The sequence below is a fragment of the Leptosomus discolor genome, chromosome 6 (assembly GCF_034619465.1).
Source record: "Leptosomus discolor isolate bLepDis1 chromosome 6, bLepDis1.hap2, whole genome shotgun sequence".
Classification (NCBI taxonomy): domain Eukaryota; kingdom Metazoa; phylum Chordata; class Aves; order Leptosomiformes; family Leptosomidae; genus Leptosomus; species Leptosomus discolor.
Genome location: NC_141396.1, coordinates 57,133,759 through 57,160,427, shown reverse-complemented (window position 1 = coordinate 57,160,427; position 26,669 = coordinate 57,133,759). Strand labels below are relative to the sequence as shown.

Genomic DNA, 26,669 nt, shown 5'->3' with positions numbered 1-26,669 from the left:
TTAGTGGCCTTTCCACACTCGCAAACTGCCCAACGCTGTACAGACCACTCTTATTTAAGAGATACTTGGGAAGGCTTTTCTTTGCTATTAGTTTACTGTAGGCATAAACCAAACATTACTAACAGGCTTCTGCACTGGGTTGGCAGAGGTGTGAAGGACACAGCCATGAATGGCCACGTCTTCTAAGTGCAACCCTAACACACTCCTAAACTGTGTAGTCCTACAGAAGGACAAAGGAGTTTTACTTCCTCAAGGTTAACAGGTGTTATATTTTCTTTGTGAGCAGGAAATTTAGCTTACTGAAATATCTGACAGGATGATTTGGCGTTTGTGTCTTTTCAGATGAAGAAAGAAATGTGGGCAGTTTACTCAGAATACAGGCAAATCAAGGACACCAGACAAGGACTCTGGAGAAGTTTCTGGATTTTTTAGAAGTACTCCAGCAGTTTAAACCAGATGTGGTCGATAGCTGCTGAAGAACTGACTTTGAGAATGGAGGTCTGAGATCCACTCTGCAAGGCATCCTGAGATTACTGCTGAGGTACTCTGTCTCCAATTAGAAAATTCTCTGCCTCGTCCTACCCCACTGCAGAGTCATCTCCCATGTGGAGATGCCTCAGAGAGAAGCAATGACGGGCACAGTTCCTCAGAGACACTGATGTTCAAGAATTTTGCTGTCTGCTTGGTGCTGTCAAAATGGCATCCTCGTACATTTGCAGGACTGCAGCCAAGTTTTTGATCAGACATGAGTTCACCCTAAAGAGTAGGACTCATCCTCATTAGGCACAGAAAATGGTGTAGATGCCTGCCTATACCTCCCCGCACTTCCCAAGGTCTCTGCAATTAAAGAAAAGACTGGAAATGCTGATGGCCACCCAGGAGCATCAGTTGTATTTTAACCACACTAAAGGCGTGAGAGGAGCTGGAGGGCAGTGGCAGCAGAGAGGGCATTCACCTGGACATGCCATGCCTGAACCAAACCAGGTGCTTGCAGCAGCTCAAGAAGCTTCAGGAAATGTGGGCTGATGCATGAGAAGTGCTCGCCTCCAGGAATAAGAGCCTTGGCAGAAAGAGCCGGCAGCCACTGGACCCCATCGGTGCAGCCTTGCGAGGTGAGAGGCCTGCGTAGCAGGCTGGGCAGGGTGGGAGACCCTTGTGCTGGGGCTGGCAGGAGAGGTGCAAAGCAGGTGCTCCCAGGATGCTGGCGCTCAGATGTGAGTGGGACAGCTGGTCCCCGTTGCTGCCAGTCCTTGGAGCACAGGGAGCACAACAAACAGAAGAGGCTGATCTGAGCATGATGGGCTTGACATGGTGATGCAGCCAAGTTTCAGAGACGTGCAGATGTCTCTTCCAAGATGTGGGCGTGAGTTCGGAAGAAGGGAAGCTGCCCATGGTAATGAGACTACCTAATGTGCTCTTCATCTGAGTATTTTACAGTCAGGAAGGGCTCGTAAGATCAGGGACTGCAATACTTCAATACTAGCCCCATTGCTGAAAATAACTTACATTACGCTCAAGTTATTCACAGAGCAAATCTGCCCTTGAATCTTGTTGGTCCGAGACACGTTCACCTTACTAAGAAGATCTATCAGGCTGGAGACCATCTGATCTGTGAGTGCCTTTACCCCTCATGGAGGGGTAACCCTCACATGAGCACAGAGCATCACTGCATCGCCTGAGGAAAAGTGTCTGTCTTGCTTGAGGAGCACAGACTGATCAGCATGAACTCCAGTATGGATTTTGGAGACAAGTTCAGTGGAGACCACCAGCTAACATTAGGTGTGACCTTAATTGCTGAGGTAAAACAACTTACAAAGCATAATCTTTACAGCCAGAGCTCAAAACTGACTGTGAAACACAGCAGTAAATGGGACAGCAGAGCAGACACATGAGATGTGTGAGGACGTGGTCTTTCTGGGACGCAGAACAGAGCACAGCTGAGCTCTTCCCCCTCCCTCCTTCTGCGTAATAAGCACAGGCGAAATGCAGATAGTGCAGCTTCCACTGATGTGTACCACCACCTCCAAAGCAAAGCCTTTACACGCCTCCTGCACCTTTCCATGAGAATAACCACAATTAGAGCAAACTAATTTCAGTAATGTTTAAAGAAGCTCAGTTTGCTGCTTTGTACAGCTACACTGTCATTCACACAAGCTATTCGCATATACAAGATCGAATGGAGATGAATTTTAACATCTAGCTTTGCCTAGAAAACAGAACCGGAGAGGCATTTTGTGGAGTCAGTCCACCTATAATGCAGAGGTGACAGAATATATTTAGTAAAAAATACTAAGCTATGTTTCATTAAGTCTGCAAATAAAAATTCCCAGGAAAACAAAGTGAGTACATGTAGTATATATGACACTATAAATATCCTTCGCTAAATATTACCGATTGCAAGAGGAAAGATACAGAAGGAAAGAGAAAAAAGGAAATATATGTTCTTCCCATCACAGAGAATACACTTCCTCCTTCATTACTTTTTCCTCTCACATGTGGCATATCAATTCTATTTTATGATTCCCCTGTAAAAAAACCAAACCAAAACAAAACCCACAAACCCTCTATTATGCTTCTCAGAAGTGCAGAACATCGTTATGATAATTTCATTACCATTTATTATATACAGTGCTTTTGAATTAAAGATCCCTTCCAGAAGACAAAATGTTGCAAACCAATCTTTCACATGCTTATTGAAAATGTGGAGCGCTGCCTGCTGGAAACACAATAACATTGCTGAAGTAAGTTGGTGTTTATTTTGCCTAGGGATATTCTGTAATTGGCATTTCTAACCTGACTTTTAATCCATCGTTTTAAATTACTCCAAGAGTCTAATATTCCTCATTTGTATTCAGTTTGGAAAGCACAGGGGTTTGTTTAAATCCATCAGAAAAATTCTCTGGGGATCATGCATTGCTAGCATGTAACCAGATACTTATAATTTGCAAGACATTAGCTTGAATAAGTGATTTGGGTGGTTTTGAGAAAATGACAATGATGGAAGAAGGAGCAGGAGGAGAGATAAGCAATATCCTGAGAAAATTTTTCATCCTGGATCAAAACACAGGATACATTTCTTTTCTGGAGCTCCTCCAGATAAATGTTTGGAGGGGAAACACACATCTTCAGTGAGATTTTCATGGGATCCGGGTAACTGTTTCTGAGCTAAGTAAGAGAAGGTGTTCACATAACCTTCTTTGGTTCTGGAGCTATGTTTTTCCTTTTGTTGAAGGCAACAAGCTGTAATTTCTCTGCCCTGAGAGGTAAACTGGAATCTGAGCTCTATATTTCTACAGAGCTGCTATATATTTTGAATGCACTTGCAGAGTAGTTCATGACTTGCTTCTTCCCTCAGAGTAAATATATGTGACAGTGGATACTGTGTGCTATATGATTTTTTTTTCCACTCTGAATAACTGAAGCAGAAGAAAGATTTGTGCAATTTTATGTCTTACTTGCAGCTTAAGATTAGTTAGCTTTGACAGGCTCATCTTTATTTTTCATGCACTTACTTAATTGATAAATAATAATTAAAGTTTCCCCAATGGTTCTCCAGCACCACTTCTCCTAGTATTAATGGGAAGTTAAAATGATTAGGAAGAGATGCAAGAAAAGTTATGAACCAATGATACCTTCAACACACATTTATTTCACCTTTACCCTTCAGCAATTTCAACTCCCCAAATGCTGCAGACTTTCCTATCAGTTCCAGCCTGGCCAAAACACAGTGCCGTCACATTGCTCTTATTACTCCATCCGGAGCTACAACTCTCATTCAATATTTTACAACGTCATATACAGATTTATTTGGTCTCCATGCCGTGAATGAGTTTCTCTATTGTCATATTTGAAAATCTTAACTTGCAGCAAATACCCCAAAATATCTTTCCATACATTAGTGAAATTGTTAATAATAGAGTTTCATTTCTAATTTAAGGGACTGCAATCACACAATCAGCTACCTTTAAAAGTTTTACATTGTGGAAAAATGTCAAAACTGTTACAACTGACAGGAACTACAGAGTAAGATGTTCACCTCACCAAACAGTACAAATATAGTTACCATGCCACATCCATAAAGGACACAGCTTTAGGCACAACGCAAACTCCTCCATTCAAAGATACTAAAAATGACTCAATTTTCTACAAAACAGTATTTCCTTTAATTCAAAACTTTTTTTCATTAAAAAAAATCAAATGCAGCAGTTACATTCTCTTTAAAAAGCCAAAGCTTTAAAAAAATTACTACATGCACAGTTAAGCACAAATACTCTAAGAAAATAATCCATATTTCAGGATGAAAGCAAGAACATTCTTTCAAAATGCACATTTTCTTTAGTAAGCTATAGATTGTTGTCTTGACTGCCCTTCATATATGGTAATCAAGATAGATGTTGGAGATGTTACAAGAAAGAGCAGTATACACCAAAGAAAGTAGCCTAGATAAATCTTCAGCATAAATAAACCTCCGTTGGTAGGAAGCCAAACAGAGTAATCAGCAAGCGACCTGCATTAAATTAGGTCATACCCTCTCTCTTCTGTCATGAAAACAACTACTGTGAAAGACCTTTAATGTATTTAAAATCCCAGTGGATTTATTGACAGTACCTTTGTCTGGACCATGCCTGGTCTCTGGTCCCTCAAGTGCTCCAGGGTAGCAGCAATATCAATCTCTTTAGCACCTGCAACAAACCACAAATTGGGCTGAGTTCAGAGCACAAGATAATCCATGCTGCATCTGTCAATCTCTTGCTATCGGGTTCCCTTTGGGCTAACAGTCCAATTGAAAATTATTACATCCATCTCTCAGCAGACTTGGCAGGCAGCTGCAATTTTTGTGTTCATATAGAAAAATAAGAGGTTGGGGCAGCTTTTATTAACATTAATTCAAGAAAAGCCAGAGAAAAACAAATTCTTAAAAATGCCTCTGCACCTAGAGCAGAATATATTTTGCAGAACCTAAGGGTCTGTCGTGGCAATGCCACTGAGTACCCCTTTGTCACTTCTAAGAGTATGTACTGAATTAAGGGCCTGAACTACACAAAGATTTACGCTGTTACAACAAGATTTAGGTGAACTTTTGTCACCTGCAGCAGAGATCCAGAAAACTTGTCTGCAGCTTCCTAGCTCAGGACCCTTGCTGTGTGATCACTGTTTCAGCCAGCAAATCTATAGCATTTTCTTTAGGTTATACTTCGGGTGTCTGGACACAGCTGCTGTGAGGGATCGGCTGCACCAGCATGCAGAAAAGATGCACGCACAGCCTAACTGCGGTGGGGACTGGCTCCCTTCCTCAGTGCAAATGGAGGAGCTTTATTTAAGACATGATCTATACAAAGCAAAGCCTGTCCTTGTGCCTCTCACCTTTCTTATAATAACCCAGAGCCTGCACAACCAAAGGGGACAGGGAGATAGTGCTTTCCTCTTCAATTTCCTCTAGTCTAAGATGCTTCAAGATCGCCCTTCTCATTTTCCTTAAGTGCCTAACCTGATACACATTTTTTGAAGGGACTGAGAGGAAATCAGAATTTCAGTCCCTGTACGAACACCAAGAGTAGAAGCCTGGCTGGAAATGCTTTGAGCTGAGAAGTTCAGCTACATAGTTTGGCTCTCTCCTATCTGTCCCCTTCTGCATCTTGCAAGAACATTACACAGTTCCAAAGCATCAAGGCAGATGGGCAGAGGGTGATCCTAGCCCAAATGTAACTGCCCCATCTCCACTCCTCTATCCCCTACTGTCCTGGTTGTCTGTGCATTCTCCTAGGGCACATGTGGGTCCATAACTTCTGAAGCTTAGAAAGATGCTGACCTCAGGTCTCTCCTATTTTGTATATACACCTTCATCATTAGACGGTTTGTCAAGGAAAGAATTTGCTACAATTCTGAAATCTGCTCTATTTTAAAGGATACTTAATCTTGTGCTCTGAAGAAGACTGTGACCATTCAATGTGCAATTTGACAACGATCTCCTGTTGCCTGGCTCTAGGAATCTCTTGGCCCAGCTGTGACAATTTGAGACTTCCTTCTGGAGGTCTTTAAATCTCCCCACCTATTCACAGGGGCCTTGGTGCCTAACTTGTGGGGCAGCACCTAAAGCATTGCTGCTATAGCTAACCTGTACACATCTAGAACAGTTACTTATTTAGATCCCAGGAATGGATTTGGAGGACTGGGCCCAATGCTTACCACTCTTCCTACAACTTTTGCAATTTAAGGGCTTAAGTCTAACTGTAATTATGTTCATGTCAATGTAAACATCATGTACCTTCTCATTTACCCAACTCAACTTTACAACTCAGCATCATCTTTTAAAAAAATCAGAAAAGCAACTAATAGTGAATGATTTAATTTGGTTTCCTTTGATAAAAGGTATGTGAAGATATTTAAAAATAACATCAGCTCCACAAAAATAATCGATTTGCAATATGTTCTTCATATTGATGAAAATGTATTCTTCAGCTATATCAGAAATGGAATTAATTAATTCACTAACTTAGAAAAAGAATCTGTCAGATATTTCTGCTAATTACCATGGGTTGGGGCATTGTATGGCTTTTGCTTCCTCCACCTCTGCTCGGCCCCCCCCCCCAATGTACAGGAATTTACAGGGATAAGCTTTGGAAAAAAATAGAAAGTCTTACAGTTTTATTTTAAAATAACCCCCCCAAAACCTCCTTAAAACAGAGCAAAGTAATACATACTCATATATGCTGTAAAGTCTGATAACAGTGACAGTAATTATACCTGAAGTCTGCTGCAGGTTTTGCACTGGCAATTCATCTGGAAAGTGTCAGTATAGGTACGCTCTTTGTAAACCCTCACACTGTTGTAGCGCTGTAGCTCATTTCAGTGTTTAGTCTCACACAGACATATGCAATTCACCGGGATTTTCCTGTTCCACCACAGATGTCCATGGGAACAGAGTTCTGTGAGTACTGCACACACTTACAGTCTTACTTGTGGCCTCACTAGATTATCAGGAATTAAAATGTCCCAGTAGCATCTTGGTTCAACATAAAAGGAATTGTCTCTTTCAGAAATTAAGATACGAGAAAAATTTAAGACACTGACATCCATGGAGGAGGTTAACCACAGTCCTGAGCTAGCCTCCAAGGTGTGCTGCAAGGATGAACCTGGAGATCCTCCCAGTGGAGCTGGCAGGCTCACATGCCATGTGGGCTTCCTCATGGCTGCAAACGTGTGTGTCCCTGCTCCAGTGAGGGATCGTCTTTATTTGAAAATACTCTAGCCTCAGGACAAAAAGGGAAAAGGCTCATGACAAGACCTAATAACACTCTTAATGGCCAGATGGGCTTCTGAGCTTACCTTTGAAAGAGTTAACTCCTCCATTTCTGTGATGCAGATTGCAGGCACTTACTAGTGAACCCATGCTTGCTTTTTTATCATCATTAACAGAATGACACTCCTAATAGTATGAACAATGCCTGATTATAAAATCCTGATTTAGCAAAACACCAAGGCATATGCTTGCACTGGAACATAAGAATAGACCTAGCGGGCCAGTGTGCTTAATGGGAATCTTGTTTTGAAGCGTTTTGTCAGTAGAAGTGCCTGAAACATCAATTTTTACTGATTAGCGTCCCTCAGCTCATGGGTCATCAACAGTGTGTCACTCACAAGCACTTCTGATGTCCTCAGCTATAGGTAATTAAAAAGAAATGGAGACCAAAGTGTGATTTTGCCCAAATGACATTCTTGTCGAGAGGCCAGGGGGGTTAGAGGCAAGGCGAAGCAGGGGCAGAGATTGGTTTGCTACCTGCTTTTTTCGATTTCTGAATACCTCTGATACTATGGTTATGGGAACCACCCAAGTGCCTAGAAAGGCTGAGCAACAAAACTTAGTGCTGCAAAGATGGGCAGCTGTTTTGGAAGAAAAATATCTTGGAATAAGAAAATTCACAGGAAGAAGGATGAAATCAATGGCATAGGATAAAGCCAGTGTGCGTTGTTTTCTCTCTATACCAGCAAACCTCTCTTCCTCCTCCGCATCCACCACTACATGTTCTGCGTCTACTCCCTTATTGTGCCTAAAACAAATGAGTTTAAAGATATATTGCTAGTCCACTATTAAATCTCATTTTGTGATAAGGGCTTTTTTTTTCTATTCAAAGTTATGCCAGATTTCTGTTCTATTATGTAAATTCAGCTCACTTCCACTGATGTGTGTGATAGTCTGTAGAAAGTTCTCCAGTGATAGAGACGGACAAAGGAAGAGATTTTTCAAGGCACAAAGGGAGCTCTGAACCCAACCTGCCTTCACAGGTGAGAGGAGCTCAGGGTTTAACTGCAGGGTGAGCTTTCAACGCTCTTTAGAATTATTTTGTTGAAATGTGACACAAATTCAACATCTTCTTCGCCATGCTGAGGCTTTCTCTTTAATCTGAGAGTACAATAGAATGGCACAACATTCTGTAGTACCCAATAACATTTTATTTATGCTTTTGAGCCATTTCAGGTGACAAAAAATACAGCACATGCTACATGACACTGGGAGACAGGGCTATTGCTTCTAAGGACATTAGGGTCAAATCATGCTCTTACTGAGATGGCTGTAAAACGTCCACATACTGCTAATTTTAAACATTGATTATCTGGAAAGCCCAGATGCAAACTAAATTTGATACAGTGGTTTAGAATAAAAGCTGGAAGAACTTGATCCACTGATTCCAAGGATATCCCATTATTGGAAGTGTTTTGCTTAGGCTACTAAACTATGAAGTCCACTAATAGATGGAGATGTCGATTTATTGTCATGCAACAATTAATCTAGAGAAAGGCTTAAAAATACTAGGCTGGAGAGCACTGTCAACTGGAAAAGAGAACAGAAAATACGTCAAAAAGGCAAAGGCAATAATATTTTCTATCTTTTCTCCCTACCAATATGTATCTGTCTGCTTAACAGTGCTACTGGTTCCAGAAAACAAAAAGGGGGATAAAAGAGGATGGATTTAAAGAATAAAGAACTGCCTTTTCACCTTTTGACTGTATTTTACTCTGCAGGGAATAAATTTGGTTTGTGTTTGTGACAGGTTCTTTTTTCACAATGGATTTCATTGCTTGTTTTAAATGAACATTCGAATGTAACTTAGTGTGAGACTGAGCTAATGTTGTACCAGCAGTATTGTGAAAAATGACTGTGCAATGTGCAATGTTTTTCTTTTTTTTTTTTTAAACAGAACATGCTTTGGCAAGAATTCACTGTGAGCCAGATACTACTAGCCTTCCCCCTGCCCTTAGCAGCTCAGTGAGCTAGCTGAGTAAATACCTCTGAAAGCACTTCCACACCAATGCAAGCCAGATTTAAACTTCAGTAATTAACTATCATCATCTTCCTAAAGGCTTGAAGCATTCACAGTGAGTGCACAACCACCCACATCAGGAACATTAACTGGATAAACTAAAAGAAAACAAGCGAAGATGCAAGCTGAATAGTATTTTGCCCCCAAGGAGAGAAATGGTTTCTGAAGTTTAGGGTCATATCCTCTGCAACCATTCTCTCCCCGCAGGCAGCAATGCAAGATGCATGCTGGCACTTAACAGCTGGTGCTCCTGATTAGCAGATCTCAAGGGGTTAAAGTGTTTGCCCTTAGATAGTCGCATAAGTGGAGTATCCAGCATGTCATAAAAACATGGGTAAAAGTTGAATTCCCTTTTCCTCCTGCAATAAATAACGAGCTAGCCAAATTCGGCTGCAATAGGCTCCATGAGGTGACCAGCAGCAGCTTGCAATATTTAAAATCATCATGAATTACCTAATGTTAGTTTTGTGACTATAATAATGAAATCTTCCCTCTCTTCTCATCCCCCTAAACATGGCAGGGGACCCATTTTGATAAGCGCAAGGAACATGAGAAACACTCTGTGGAGGATAATCCCTTCCACAGTGTAGCAGCATTGCTGTCACTGTGATAGTACAGGAATATGACAGACAAAGTTCGTTGAGAGGGGTAACATCTTTCAATGTATCAGCTGGGAAGAAAAAGTGAAGGCATATAATTAAAAAGTGGTTTTCAGGTTCAGCAAACTACAGAGCTTGAGCACCTGAAAATGTGCTGGGTGTTTTTTTTTTTTTTTTTTTTTCTTCCCAGTTATAAGAACAATCAGCATTTGTTACATAAATGTATGAAAATTTTGGCTTAATTAAGGTAAGCTTTGAAGATTTTATTTTTATGTAATAGGCTTGAACACAGTTGCATTGAAAGCAAAGTCAAAAGTCCTATTTTATTCATTACCAATGAAAAGTGCAGCGTAGATTCTGAGAGACTGATAGAATTTTATATTAAAGCACTGTATTAAAAGGAATATTTTAGATTCTAGATGCTCTGAATTTTCTGTGTATTTATAAAAATAAAATGATCCTTAAATACTTCATCAAAGCAGTTATTTGTGGGGGGTTTCTTTTTAAATAACCCAAACTGAAGAGTTTTCTTTGTGAATATTTCACAAATACATATCACTCATAAATATTAAATTAAAAAGGATTTTTCTAGCTGGGAACAACTTTCAGATCTACTGGCATATATCCTCAAAAAGATATGATTATAACTCTGCAGAATGGCTATAAATTTCTAACTGTGAGTCCTAGAGGATGGCTTGGTCATTAGGTTGCTACGTTTAGATACATTCAAATTCTCTTCCAGACTGAGACTCTGACTTCCTGCACCACTTTGGTGAAATCATTATATTCACCCTTTGTTTCACGCCATCATTTATAAAATGAATCATCTTTTTCCTACCTAGTAAGTTGTTATGAAGGCAAATCCATTAACGATTACAAGGTACTTGGACACTAGAGAGGTGAGGACCTAGATACACATTCTATTTTTTTCCCAATACCCTTTGCACCTTTCTCGGCCCTCTTTCTGTTCCCCTTGATCATAAAGTGATCACAAAGCTGAATATACGATGTAGGAGTCATGCTGAGCAGCTGTAAATGTGGGATTATTAGCACTGTTACCATTTCTCCTTAAGGAGATGATGATGATCTGTGTGGGAATAAGCATCTATCCTAACAGAAAAAAAACCAGAGTACTAAAGGGAATACAGAAATGACCCGTCAAGTGCCTTTCTTTTTGCAGCAGGAAGTATTCAGTTTCATTCTAGTCAGAAATTACCTGCTTAATGCATCTTTTTATATTTATTATATTGTATAGATTAGATTTTGAATTAGGTCTTGAAGGGCAAAGGGACTTGTTAGGTCAGATTAAAAACTGGCTTGTTAAAATCTCGAAGAAGAGTCCCTAATACAGTTCTTTCTACTGCTGTCGCTAGAAGCTGAAAAAGATCCAATTAATATTTGCAAGATACTGCTGATTGGCAGCCTTTTAGCCTCAGAGTCACACACGGTGCAGTATTTGCAGGCAGACAGGAAAGCTGTGGAAGAATCACTTGTAATATTATGAAATAGCAAAAATACATGTGAGAAAGAAAATAAGGGCAAAAATACAGTGTCAGCAAGGACAATGAGCTGTCTCATCACAGCGTGTCTGTGTTTAGGAAGAATACAAGTGTTTTTCATGTTTGGGTGATGACTGCATGACTCATGCCTAAAAGCGATGCTTCATGGTCAAAGCAAACTCGTGCACAGCGGCTTTATGCTGCCTTTCTTCCCGCCCCATGTGAGGGCTCTGACAAATAGGCTTTCTTGGGTTTAGTACAACATTTTCTGGCTCTTTTCTGTGCTCAGTGTTGCCTTAGGAAGGAGGCAGACAGCAAACTGTGGAGACCCAAGGACAAAAACCTCCTAAAGAACGACCAACAGTAACTAGATCCAGGTCTGCCAGGAGCCTAATACACAGAAAGGGCCCATCTATACTGCTGGCTGTGACAGTGTATAGAAACAGAAGTGGGGTCTCTGGGGAGTTAGGAGGGTATATCAGTACTCATGGACCACTACACTGTCACAGCTATGATGTTCCCAATGCCCAAGCCAGCTGGACGTAGCACAGATATGTTATAGATTTGCAACGCTCCTAAAGCTCTAGATGCCTCCAGCTTCCCACTGACAACTTCTAAAGGATGGCTCGCGTAGCTGCTCCAGCAAGCGTTTGCCCCATTGAGTACTTAACGTTGCAGCGAAACATTTAATCACACCATATGAGGGGCAAACTCAACCTGATTAAAGAAGAAAGGGTCATAACTAGGGGGAGTGTAACACCACTTCTTCACTGACCATTAGTTTTAATGGCACACCGGTAATATTTACTAACTAGCTTAGTCTCAAAGGCCCAGCCTCATCTCATCTACTCCAGCCATCCTTGAAGTTCGAATCGGAGTTAGTCATCTTCTCTCCCAACAGCTAAAAGAGAGAGGGGAAGCTGTGATGGGCAATTCATCTGCCTGAGAATTATCCTCCAGAGGTGTGTTATCGTTCTCCAATGATGACTGAGGAGACCTAGACAACTAGGTTAGGCGAGATGCTTAATGCCAGGTGCTTTATACGGCTGAAGTTAGCAGAATGAACCTGGGTTGAAAGCTGAGTTTCTGTACTGCAGTTTTGGGCTCCTGAATGCCAGAATCTGCCAAATCCAATGGTGTCTGAGATTTGTGTTTTGTGTCTGTTGCCTCCTCCTCTTCCCTCACCCCCCAGTTTGGCAATTTTGACGGAAATGGCAAAATAAAAAGCAACATGGAACCACAATGAAAAGACAAACCAGTTGCAGTACAGTAGGAAGGGCCATGGAAGTAAAAAACACATTGTAAGAGTAACTGCTGTTTGTATAGTGCTTTGCTGCAAGGAAAAAAGAGTATTTTCTTCCTTCAACTTCCATTGTCTGAGTGCCGATTAACTAAAAATGTGTAAATTAAGAGTTAAAAAAGTGAGCTGAACAACAGCTAGAAACTACAAAAATAAAAGCAATTTTCATTTGTAGTTATCCAGTTGTCTGCTGCTGTAGCTGCTGGAGTTCTGCTATTGGCCAGGAGGATCATTTCATGCTTTTCATGGAAAGAAAAAAGCGTCAGCAAAAACCTAGTGCGGGACACAATTTAAAGATAACAAAAAAGATAAATGTATTCAGGCTGGCATTTTCATTAAAAGCTTGTTCTCTCTCTGAGATGAACAAAATCTGTGTGCATGCGTGTATGTAGTTAGGGATGGACCCAACATATACGTGAATCTGTGAACTGTCTGTAATTTCAGGCAAAATACATAAGGCCTTCTATAAACCTAAAAATGACCCAAACTAAAATTTCACTGCTAAAAAAACCAACAACAAAGCAACCACTCAAAAACCAACAAAGGACAAAGCAAGCATATAGATAGAGGAGGGAGTACTTAATGTAACAAAAGTGAAGTAACAAATATTATAGTGAGAGTCATGCACACAGTACAAATTACATAATGTGTTATTGTTTACACATTTTATATTAACGTGAAAACTGCATGGTATAAATGAAAAAGTTAATGATCTGTCTTTGTCAGTACAGAATCCAAAGGAAGGTGATACTGAAGATGGAACACGTAGGAACAGCCTAATATTTAAAAAACTGATAGAGGAAAATAATGCTTCTAAGCTTACACTGATTTCAACAGTCTTGCAGTGACAGAAATTCACTACTGACATGTCAGCTTTTAAGCTAATATCCTTTCTCAATGCAGAAAAAAACCCTCAGAAACCACTCACTGTAACTGAATGCAAATGGATGTTAATTTGAGGACCAATCCTTCCTCACTTTCACTGTGCATGAGAATATGTCCATCACATTCTATACCATACAGGAATTGTTTCTCTTTTACATCTCCGCCCTCCCCAGAAGATAAAAGTAAAAGTAATATGCCTAAATTACTACATGCAAGAAATAGAAGTTAATGAATTATATTCCACATGGGGTAAGATATCCCATAACCACCTATGGTCACTCCAGAAAACAGCAGTACATACATCTAAATTCAACTTACACATGCACGTGCACACACGCAAGCCTATACATAACAAGAACCGTGGATGTGCTGCCACTGCCTACTTACAGGTGTTCCCCAGTATCGGCTCCCACTGAGTACCTTTCAGTACCTCTTCCAGAAACTATCGGCAAATTACCTGAAAGGCAATTCATCTCCACGTGCTGAATCAAACATTAACAAAGTTAAGATGCTGATTGCAAAAATGACATTTCTGAAAACGTCCCTCAGTTGGCCCTAAAAAATCTTGGAGTCCCCTTTGGAAAATGTGATTTTTCTTTATGAGGGACAAAGAAATAGCTCACCCACATGAATCTACTAATTTGTAAGAACTACATTTTACATTATTTTTGTTTTACATTGCACGTAGGTGGCAATGCTTTCACAAGACAGTACATGGAGTGACCTGAACAAAAGATACATCTATTACGGATTCATTCTTTAACAAAGTTTAGCCTTAAAAGTGACTAAACTGGTCCAGGTATAGAAGTTGTGGAATAATTATGTTTTAGTTAGGTAACAGACATTGTACCCTTTACAGCCAGAAGACTACCATCTGGTCAATTAAACACTTCTCTTTAAATCCTTCTATGGACTGCTGCATGAGATCAGCTACAAAAAAAGTAGTTCTTCACTCTGTGTATAAACCTCCTCTTCCAAACATTTGCCCAGCTGCTTCACCAACCGACAGCACAGTACTTCTATGACCAGCTTTTTCACTTTTCCATATTCTAACCTAGTCATTGTGTGAAAAAATGCTGCCCAAATTCCTTATCTGCTTGTCTCCTCCTTAGTTTCAGTCAATGACCTCTTGTTTTCAAATTAGTCACTATCTCAAGCTGCTTACTGACATCAATACATTCCTTTCAGGGTCTTCGAATGCTCTATGGGGACCCCCCTTCGTGCTCCCTTTCCCAAGGAATAGCCCATGTCTGATCAGCCTTTCTTCACAATTCATTTGCCCCGAACCCTGAATAATTAGGACTGCTTTCTACCACACTTTCCTAGTCCCAATTCTTTTCCAATAAAATCTCCAGAACAGCAAAAAACTCAAGAAATATGGCTCTTTTAGAGTAATCCCTGATGACCAAACTATAGAAAAAAGAAAAAAGCCACAGAAATTATATCAATAACGCGTTTGCTTTTTGTTTGAAATCTCTATATGCCATAAAGGAAACAATCTAAAAATGCAGTCCATACAATATACACTAGGAAACATCAACCAACACCATCTTCCTTGTGGTCACTAATTCATTTCGTAACAGAAGCTTGTAGAACATGCTACATTTTCTTCTTCATGTTATGAACTATTAATCAACGACTCTATAGTGTCAATAATGCCTCAAAAGCTTTAAAGCTTTATATGTCAAGATGTGTTTTGCAAAGGAAATAAACACTTTTAAACAGCTTGTTCTAAATAGCAAGAGTTATCTGAGCAACACTGGCTGGACTGAAAAAACCTGTCCTATACATTCCCTATACACTTTTGCATGTAGCTGGGGGCCCAGCTTTCATTGTGATTAATTATCTGCTGGGAAAGGCTGCAAGAACGAGCACTATTTGCCTAATTGTGTTTCCAGGGTAACTCATTACATAAAAGTTACAATACATAAATGCAGCTCATTTAAAAAACCATCCTTATAACATATGATATGTTTACATGGACACTAAGAACTTCCTTCAGCAATTGAAATAGCAACATTTCAGATTTACATGGTTAGTGTTATTGCTGATGAGAACGGAGGCAGTCTTGTGGATAGCACAATAGGGCACAAAACAAACCCTAATTTTCTGGCTTTACCAGCCTGCATTTTTTTCCCTTTTCCTAGACATAATAATCTATCTCACCCAAATCTCAAAACCCAGCAATATGATCGATTCAAACACAACATGAAAACAACCAAAAATTTAAGTGCTGAATTTTTCTACTGTAAATTTTTCTTCAGAAGACCACCTATTTCTAACCCACTTCTTGCTCTCTTACCATTAAATATTATTTAAGAAAAAAAAAAAGTAATCTCTCTTTTACACTATATATTATCTCAACTACTGTATGACACGTACTATGTTAAGTTTTCTTTTCATGGGAGAAGCTGGATCCTGGGCTGAAGAACTATTCCCTTGTTCATCAAGAGCATGTCAGAAATAGTCATCTTTAGACTTGTATCAGCCCAACCGAACAATAGAATTTTCTCAGACTTTGCATAAGGACTCAAAAATAAGCAGATTGAATCCATTTTAACACGAATATGGGCAAGCATTTTCTTTCATAAAATCCTTTCAGAGAGGAGCTAACCCCACAACTTCATTATGATTGTTAAATCCACACAGCAGATAAGCAAAACCTCAGCAAGGGTTCAGATTAGCCAAAATCATTTGATCACGATGAGTCAGAAGGCGAATTAAGGAATCTTTTGTTTTGCCTTAAAATGTCACGGTATAAACTGCATCTGCTCAGGAGCTGACTCACAAGACCCTCAGACAATAGGGTAGCGGGGGCAAGGAAAGGACTTGGGGAGATAACCTCCGCAGCCAGCCCAGGCCAGAGTGTGTGTGCTCATCAATTATAATCCAAGCTTTTGAATGCAAGAGAATAAACCGCTGGTTCGGCTTTGCTAAATCAAATCTTTTTGCTGGGTTTTAGAATTCAGAAATCAATACTTTAAAAGGATTTTAAAATTCATATTCGCCTTCCCTTTGACTCATCTCGTTCCAGCTAGTTCAAACGCAGGAAAATGGATGGTCAGCAAACCCCAAGCAGCTGCTGGCTGAATTAATATCTAAAAATCAAGCTATTATCTACACTATCCAAGACTTTCAGTTCAGAAAAATGAAAGTGGGAAGACTCATAATCTCATTTTTTTTCTTTTTCATGCCAGAAACACTCAATAAAAATGTCTTGCAATATATCAAACTTTTAGTCACTACAATAAGCCTGCAGGAAAGACAAGAAATAAGAAATGTCTCAACTTTTCTCTCGATCACACAAAAAGAAAAAAACCTGATCAGCTCAGAGTTACTGTTGGGGTAAGGAAGGAATATCAACTAGACTAAATCTAAATCAGTTTATCTTTCCTAGTAACAAAGGATAAAACTTGTAAATACATCAAGAACATTGAAATTCTCAGCAGAAATCAGCCTCAGGAAAACAGTCTCTGTCAAAAGTCCAGCAAGCACTGTTATCTACAAAACCAATCCATTATAATTTTCTGCATTTATTTAAATCACGGAAGCGCACATGTAGTTGAAGTAAATTACTTCTCAGCTTCTCACTCAAAACTAAAACCTGTCCTAAGCTGTCTGTCAGGGAAATGAGAGGTGTCTTGGTCACTGTCCTGAAACTGTAACACAGTTAAATAGTTATAATAGTTAAATCATGTTAAATAGCATTTAAACTGTTACTGTAAGGCTGGATTCAACATGGTTTCGTTTTCGTTATTACTTTGATGGGTATAGGATCAGGGTCTTGTAACTACTCTGCATATCAGTCCAGCAAGAAAAATAATTATAGTAATAAACTCCATGATAAATAGCAGCACTAAATTAGTGGAACAACTAAACAAAAGGATAGACTTGCATTTAAAACTTTCCGCTGACATGACACAGGAATGATAGCACTGAATAGACATCGTTGTTCTCTGACTGTTCCAGTATCTAATAAGATTATTTAATGTGGCTGTTTGGAGTGAATGCAGAGATGCAGTCATTACACTTACTGCACAGAGGACAGTGAAATTCATTAGAAACCTGACCCAACAGGACATCCTTCCTGAGCTGTGCAGAGCCGGAGGGATTCCCGCAGGCTGGCCCTGCATGGCTTTCAAAGGCAGCTGGGGGCCGGGAAGGTATTTGCTGAGCGAGGGCTCCTGTGAGCTCCGTGCTCCTGCCCTCCCACCAACTCAACAGCCCCCCCAAGTACAGCAAGGGGGTATTTCTACCCTTGGTACCAACTTTTACCATCCTGCAAGTGCACTAAGATAGAGTGTTTTGCTTTTTTAAAACTTTATTCCGGCTTTCTTGAAGGGGCTGAAGCCGTTAGACGGATGTGGTGGGTGTCAAGCACTAAATCCTCGCCAACTTGATTTCTTTTCCCCTGCTTCAGGCTTTAGGAACGGGTCCCTTGCTGGTGGTTTTCAGCATCTAAAATAATATGAGGGACGGCAACAGGCAAGATAGTAGAAGATATGAATATATAACGTGTTTAATAGACTAAGTATTAGCACTAATTCAATGAGCAGTAGGAGAAGAAATTGTAAATGACAAAGGCATTTACAGTTAACTGTCTAAGAGAATGCAGGGAAGTAAATCATTACATGAAAAAGGAGCTCCTTTTCTCAACCTACCCTATTAAAACCGCCACTAAAGAGCCAAGGCATTTATTGATTGCTTTTTACTTTCCCACTGCCGAAACTAAGTACTCCTCTATTTACTTTGATTTAAAAATGCATTATTGTCTACTTTCTAATAAACCAGACAGTGGAACAAGAAACTCAAATTATTCTAAGTTTATTCTTAAAAGTCCGTTTTTTTTTTTTTTTTTTTTTTTTTTTTTTTCTGAAAGACTGAAGGCCTTAATCCTTAAAAGCCTTTTTGAAAGAAATGTTACTAGATGCTGGCCTTGCAGCTGGGCCCAGATTGAAAGTGCACTTACATTTTTATGTTTAGTGCTGAAGGACTCTGAAGTTAGCCCTCGCACTCCACATAAAAGCTTTGGAAAGGGCATTCTTTGCCACTCGTGCAATTCATTCTCTAAGAAAAGGAAATGGAAAGAAAGATTTCATGTCCAGGGCTTCAGGCCTTTGATCATTTGATGAACATTGGATCCTCAACCTGGGCCTCCAGCTTCTCAGGCCAGACAAAGAGGGCCCCGGCCGCACAGGCTGGGCCCCGGTTCCCGCCTGAACAAAACCTTTGGCGGCCGCACAGTGTGACAGCCTGGGAAAGGCCCACCTCAGCAGGGCTGAGATGCCCGCTCTGCCCTTTGATCTTTCATTTAAACCCCAGCCAAAGCACCAGGTCAGGGGATTTCACGTTGCACACCCCCACGGGCAGAGGGGAGCAGGTCAAGAACAAAATGGGGGTGACCGATCTCCAAAAAGCCCTGTGACGCCTTTCTCTGACCAGTTTCACATGACTTGTCTGGTATTGTGAAGCGCTAAGCCCACACTTAAAATGGAATTTGACATTACATGGTACAATGGAGTCAATAAATAGCATTCTTCAGTGCTTTTACAACAAAGTCAACCCTCCCTTAAGTGGCTGAAAGCCCCAAGCTAGAAAATACTTCTCATTTACTTCTTTATGCGAGTAAATTGCATATACTTTAAATCTAGTTTTCATTATGGCTTCTCATTGCTGATGACTGAAATGAGCTGAACAAATACCTAACAAAGGTCTACATTAATTTTAAGACTTACCATTGGTTCTATTTTTAAAGACTAGGTTGTCACGTGGCATGTAACAAGCATTGGAAATATCTCCATATTCCTTCACAGAGTGAAAACCTATTTTCCAACAAGCATGAAAAACTAATCTCATCCCACTGAAAAATTTATTTTCAGTACAGTGCTAAGGAGAAGGCAAACACACAACTTCTTTTAACATCAGCAGCAAGTTCCACATGATGCTTGCGGGCAGAAAATTCAGTCCATGTTTGACAAGACATGTTAACAGAATCTGGGGAGAAAAAAAAATCCTAAACTCTTCTTTCTAAAGGGACAGGATGCCACTATGTCCCTCAGGACTGGGATATGCAGGATACAATAGCAGATGACTGTAAAGCATGGAGTGTATTTTTAAACTATATATAAAAATATGTCTATTTTAGAAGATTTTTAAACAATGACTATAAAGTGATTAGAACTCAAAGAACTAAATATTGTTTCTCTGTATAAATTAATAGATGTTATCACAACAAATCCTTTTTCTTTAAATACACATACATGCATAATACCAGATTAAGGTGGCTTAAGAATTCAAGTTAAGAATTAAGAAAAGCAAATTACTATTTTTTGCTTATTTTCTCCCTCACAAGATTTCTTTTCCTCTTAAAATGCAATTCTATGAAACTGTGATACAAACACGGCCCGAAGCGTGAGGAAGGGGTATAGTATACAAATAAAGTTCGCTATTACGTCCTTTTGAGATATGGTCAGGTCTACATGCCCACTTGAAGACAGTATCAGTATTAAGAATTTGGTTTAGTTCTAACATACAAGATTATTTCAGGATATCCCAAGTACTTCCCATCATGTACCAATCAATAAAAAGTAAAGGAATGATCCCAAACTCTGGTGAATCTACAAACTTCATTTTAAACAAAACAAGAGTCTGTATTTATGTTGATAGATGATTTCCCACTTCATAAAATCACATCTCACAAATAAAGAAACTAAGGAACAGAGAAGTTAAATAAATATTGAACAGATAGTGGTAGAACTGGTAACACAGAATTAGCTGATTTATTTTCAGTCCTCTGTCCTGTTCACTACAGTCTTTTTCCTCCTAAGAGAGAAATTTGTGCAGCATGAGGCCCTGTCTGGCGTCAGCTCTTCTATGTGCTTTGGTGGCAATGGGTAGCTACAAAACCAAAAGTAATCACATTTGACCACTGTGGACGGGTAGGTGACAAGAGGATTGGGAACAGTCATGAAGTAGCCCAGGACCTAACTCATGTAATGACTAAATAAGGATTGTACAGCTCCAAGGCATCTTTTTCTAAAAACTGTAATAACTATTTTAAATGATAAATTTAAAAATTCAAATACTTCTCAACAGCACAAAACCACCTGCTCATTCACAAGGCATTTGCATTTGGGTTTGTTGTTTGAAATTGTTATGAAAATAAAACTTAAGAACGCTCAGGAAAGAGCAGAATTTGCCTCTAATTTATTCTCAGATTTTCTGTGAATATTGCTCCCCGCGTTGTCATGGCAACACAAGCACATCTTTCAGCACTGAGGAAGTAACAAGCCTTTCGATTCTCACCTTTGGCCATTTTATTGAGAACCATGTCAATTAGAATGTAGGTTCCACTTCTTCCCGCACCATCGCTGCCAACAGAAAGGGAAAAAGAAAAAATAAAGCCTATCAATGTGCATCTAGACCCAACATGAAGGTACCTGCCCTTAATGTTATACTGTTACACATGGGGGAGAGGAGAGAGCAATGGGCTAAAGTAGTGTACTGAGAGAGAAGAGAAAGCTTGCACTGAATCAACACAAGCTGTTTGTGGAAGATTAACTATTAGCCTACACGGATAACAGGGCTTTGTTTTGATTTTTTAAGCCAAGTTGTATTTATGCAAGAAAAGCATTTTAAACAACAATGGAAAAATCACTAACCCTAAAACAGGATACCATTTCTGTTCAAAAAGTTTGCATATAATGAGCTTATAGTCACTTGTATATGAGACGAAGGACCACAAAATAAGCTAGACCAGAACATTATCCAGAAAGGTCCCAAAATGCTGTGGGTTGCATTTGAACACAGTGGTCAGAAGGAATGCACACAGCGACCTGTTCAAGAACCAAAATATTTGATTACTGAGGGACTACAATCTTTCTTCACTATACACACGAGTGGTTTGTTTTTGATTTTTACCTTTCCCTTTAGTTCTTCTTAGTTGCAACGACCAGAAAAAATATTATCATGTAATTCCTAAGAAACAGCTTTAACTTCTGTGTATCATCAGCCCTTCCTCAGAAATATGAAACCAAGCCTTGGGAGGGGGGAAGCTCCCTAATCTGCATGCAGCTTGTGTCCCTTTCAGAGAGCAACGTGTAATTGCCAGCATGATGCTCTTTTAGAGCTGCTGTTAGCAAACATAATTAAGACTTTAAGTAAAAGCTTTTTTTCTTTCCCTCCCCAAAATTTTTACAAAGGTGCATGTGTGACCAATTAGACTGGTATGTAGTTTTATTAATTAAGTCATTATTTTTATTGATAGCTCAATTTGTGTACAAGAATTAATGAAAGGAAAAATAATAGAACAGCGTGAAGCACGTTATTACATTCTGTTTAAAGGCAGACTATGAAACTTAATTTTCGTTAAGTCTCTGTAGACAGAGGTTTTTTCTCTTTCCGTTACTAGATCATTGCTTAGAGAAAAGGAGGTAATAGTAATATTTTTTTTTTTTCTATGTCTATGAAGGGAACAAAGACACAATCTTATTAGTTAAGCTGAATAATGAGAGACAAGGCAGTGATCAGGCCCAATAAAAACTACTGAGCCAATGGCAGACGTTTCCATCCATCACAGTAAGGAAAGAGCAAAAAACGTGAAGGCTCTTCATTCTGCATCAAATGTTTCTTTTCTCAGGCTTCCTGAAGGCAATGCAAACAAGCCTCCTCCAGAGCATTCAGCTCTGCAGAGGGCCTCCTCGCATCCAGCAGAAGGTGACTCTGCTGAGCCACGCTTGAGAAACACGTCCCCTCCCTCCTCACTCCCACCCAAGTGGTGTGCCACATGTCAAACAACCTGTCTCTTAGCAGGGCTGGTTTTCTATCTTCCTTATCTACAAGAACATTTTCGATAAGTAAGTGCAAAATTCTCCTTATAACTCAGAACCTCCAACCTCCAATGGCAAAGCTAAACTTTACGGTGAAGTTTTCCATTGACCTGCCCAATAGTTTTCGTGTGCATCTATCAGACCGTCAGGCCTAAAGATAATCTGTGCTTAAAAGATTACTCAACTTCTGGGTAGGTTTCCACTCCCTGACACTGCCGCCTTCTTACCATGATCTCTAAAAGCAAGCAAAGAAGAAATAAAACCTAATTGAAAGTTAATAAAATAAAGAAGACTAAATTAGGAGGGAATGAAAGGAACCACTATAATTTTGAATGAGATTTATGAAATTGAAGTGCTACTTATATTGGGAAGGGTGGCCATATATTGTTAAGCCATGGCACAACATCTACAATATCATAGGAAAGGGTAATTTTATTATGAAAACAGATCCCAAGTATTAATTAGCATTAAAACCCAGTTGAATTATATTTAATACCTTTAGCCTACCACACTACCTGTTTAGTGATTCATCTAAAGCTTTAATTTGCCCATTTTGTTTGTATCTATAATAAATTCTTGCACATACAAATCTCTCTAAAGCTATTTTAGAAATTGTACTTGCCTGCAATGAACAACTACTGGACAAGAGCGACCCCTGTAGCACTTGTTTACTTTTCTGAAATAAAACAGACACAAAAAATAATTAAGCATATTACATACTGTTTCTTTAGCCAACTGTCAAAAGTAAGCAATAAGAAAAAGCAAATACTGCAGTCTTTAAAGAAACAGTCAGGTTGATAATCTCCTAATACAACAAGCAGTTGTTACATACATAACCTTGTTTAAAGTCTGATTCTGCTTTGCTGCTGTAGAAATCCCAGAAAACATCCCATTATTGCTGTTGGCTAGGCAAAATAAATGATCTCTTTTCTCAGGTGTCTCATGTCTTAGCTCCAAACCTAAGCTCATCTTGAGACGCTTTAATTTTAAAGCCAACTTTGAGTTCATGAACTTCCTCAAAGAAATATCGAGAGGCATCAAACTGAATCCAAAATTTAAAACAGCCATTCCAGTATACTTTGCATAGAAATATAGGCAAATATCAAATCTCCTGAAGAGTCAATCAATAAAAGTACAGCTATAGAACAGGTCTGCTGACATGTTAAACTCAATGAAGGAATTAACTAGTGCTGGAGCAAATCAAGACACTCAGTCTAAGAATATAGCCCACAAAATTGGTTTAAATCTATTTAAATTGCCTTACAAAAGCCAAAATCCCAAACCCTGTCTTCTGCTCTAGGATATATTTTGCATGTCAAGTATGTTACAGGCCCCAAAACCATAAAATATGCACACATATGTTAACAAGGCAAGCTGAATAAAGGCTAAAATGGGAAAGCATTTCTTCAAAAAATCAAAACCTTTCATTCAATTTACTTGATGAGATGTTGAGTTTACTGGAGCTAGGAGGTCCCCTATAAAACCATTTCATAGGGCAGCTTCCAAGGGGTGCCCAGACCCTGTAATAGTCCCCAGCTCAGCGCAAGTGTTACATAGGATCCTGACTGCTAAACTGAAGTGAGCTACTGGAATTTGGCAACTGTGGTACAATGTTATTATGAATTTTAAAGCGTAACTAACCTACTGAATCATTTAGTTCTTGGCTGTTCATCTATTCACTAACATCTGTGCTGTGAAAACATGCATATATCTTCAAACACTGCTTACAGTATAGCCTGAAGATGCCTAAACTTCTAAATCTGACAGGGGGTCGGGATACCTGGAACTCAACCCAAATGGGCTACGGAGATGTTGGCGATGTCCCATGAAACCATGTTTTCAAATTCTGCTTTTTATTATTTAAGATTTCAACCAAATTCGATAACAATATTAAGTTCTTGTAATGATTCCTTTTAAATATTAGAATTCAGGAATTTTTCACAATTCTTCCTCTTTTGATTACTGATGTAAATCATACTTGCAGAGACATTCTGTCTCTATTTACATTCCTTGGATGTAAGTAAATAATACAGTAATGTTCTACAAAAAAGTGGTAAGACATTGAGAAGCACCTGACTTAAGAAGTTAAATGGACCATTTATATGTCCATAAATGCATAGACAGGCAGGCACTACCAAGCAAAACTTCAATGACTTAACCTGCAGTAGGGTTTTCATATGAATGAACCATTCAATTTTTGATGGTCATATCTGAGGACCAAATCCTTCTACACAATATAAAGCCTGGTATTTATTTTCTGTATTGGTACAGTAAATTATATTTAAAATGTCTGTAACAACACCTGATACAGTCAGTCTGCATTCCCCTACATGCAGCTGGTCATCCTCCCCCCACCCCCCACCATGTGCATCAGTAAAGAGTCTTTCTGCATTTGAAGTATTAAATAAAAGCTAATAACTACAGAGGGGTATTTACCATTTCTTTTTCTGCTTGTGTGGTTCCTTTGTTCCTTGTATGGCACCACTAATATGATATTTGCATGTTGTGACTAGCCATCTACCAGAATCCTAATATAATTTCAATGACAAACTCGCTCTAAACCTACCAGTAAATCAAACCTCCCAGTAAATCAGACAGCCAGAGACACATGTTAGGGAAAGACACCTTATGTTTGTCAGTTTTATTGAAGGCGTTTGAAACATTTTCATTATCACACATTTCAGCAAACACATTAAAACAGAGGGTTTCAATCCAGCTGGTTCATAGCTTTGTCTATATATAGTTTATGAAAATATTTAGAAGTGCAGAAACATCTCATTTCATTCTTAGTTCTGGCTAATGAGAGTGAGCTGAAAATTCATCAGTAAGCAAAGTTCTTGAATGTTGAAGAAAATATATATTTTATATATATATACATATACAGGAAGAATTAACTCAGAAAGAATGATTAGTAATACAAACCAACCCTTGGCTCATTGAGTGAAAAAGAAATCATCATGCAAACCATCAGCAAGCAAAGGTCAGAGGTCGTTAGAGGCTCAGAAAAGGGGTTTCCCACATTGTCCCTGCAGCAGAGTCACAGTTTCCAATGATCACTTTTGTGACTATGCAACTGGGCTCATATTACTAGCTGCAACATCACAAAAATGACACTGGCAACCGCTAATTAGCTGGCAAAATAAGAATTTGTCCATTTTTAAAGTGAGCAGTGTTAGTAAATGCCATTGCACACAGCGAGAAGTGATAGCATAATAGATATATATTTTAAGCAAAGCCCTCACATGTGATGCTAATTATCTTTTAGCTTAGCAGTCCCTCTTTAAAGTGTAAATGTGCTCCCTCTGGGCTCAAGAAATATTTAATTACACATATCAGTGCATGACTAACAAGCTAGTCCAGAGCAATAATGATTGGTCTATTGTTCAAAATGAAATTAGGACTCCAGAAGCATTTAAAACTGACCAGTGGTTTCTGTAGTAGCCTCACCTCTCAGGGACTGTCTTTTGTACAGATTTTTTAAAATATATAGAATAATCTCTTTTTGGCAATTTATACCTACATTATAAAGTATGATAGATTATTCTGCAAGGTTTAATGTAACTGCTAGATGCAAAATCGTCTAAAACACTGTCTGATACACAGTAAGAGAAATGTAAGCTTTCAGTTTTCAAAGAGACTTGTAAAATTTACTTCAATAAAAATTTTAAGGTCCATATTTCCACAGACTCTGGGCAAGGTAATTTTGGGAATCCAATTTTTCTTGGTGATGAATTATAAAAAATAGAGGGTTGGTTATGTATATGCTTAATTTCATATATGTATGTGAATATATAAATATACACACATATCCATATATATATACAAACACACTGAATGCACATAAAAACATAGATAAGATTAAAAGAAATGAGAGCAGCCCCTTCCTAGCACTACCCTACTCTGAGTATGGTAGCACTGTCAGACATTTATTCCGGGGGCTTTATGACTCAGCTGTCGTAATCCAGCAGTTTGTACTTTAAATAGGAAGCTTCAGGTGCAAAACATGTATTGTATAAATGAATTCCAAATACATTATTTTAGCAATAGTGCATTAGTATTTTTTTTAAAAACCAGCAACATCAGATGACCAAGAAAACTGAGATTCATAGACCAGCTATTGTGCATGCCAAAATTATTTTTCAGGCAGAATTTTACTATGCATTCAGTATTATGAGTTCATTGTACAAAATCTGCACGTAGCAAATGATTACAGTACCCTACACTGGACTGTGAATACA

General features: G+C 39.0%; 1 protein-coding gene across 1 annotated transcript in view; it reads right to left on the bottom strand.

Annotated features, from left to right (window-relative positions):
* Positions 1-26,669, bottom strand: part of PTPRN2 (protein tyrosine phosphatase receptor type N2) — a 493,917-nt gene that overhangs the window by 575 nt on the left and 466,673 nt on the right. Inside the window, exons 19-21 of the mRNA XM_086467328.1 lie at positions 23,054-23,107; positions 20,909-20,973; positions 4,609-4,682 (exon numbers count right to left, since the gene is read on the bottom strand). Coding sequence (XP_086323454.1) covers positions 4,609-4,682; positions 20,909-20,973; positions 23,054-23,107 — 193 coding nt within the window. The remainder of the gene's footprint in view (positions 1-4,608; positions 4,683-20,908; positions 20,974-23,053; positions 23,108-26,669) is intronic.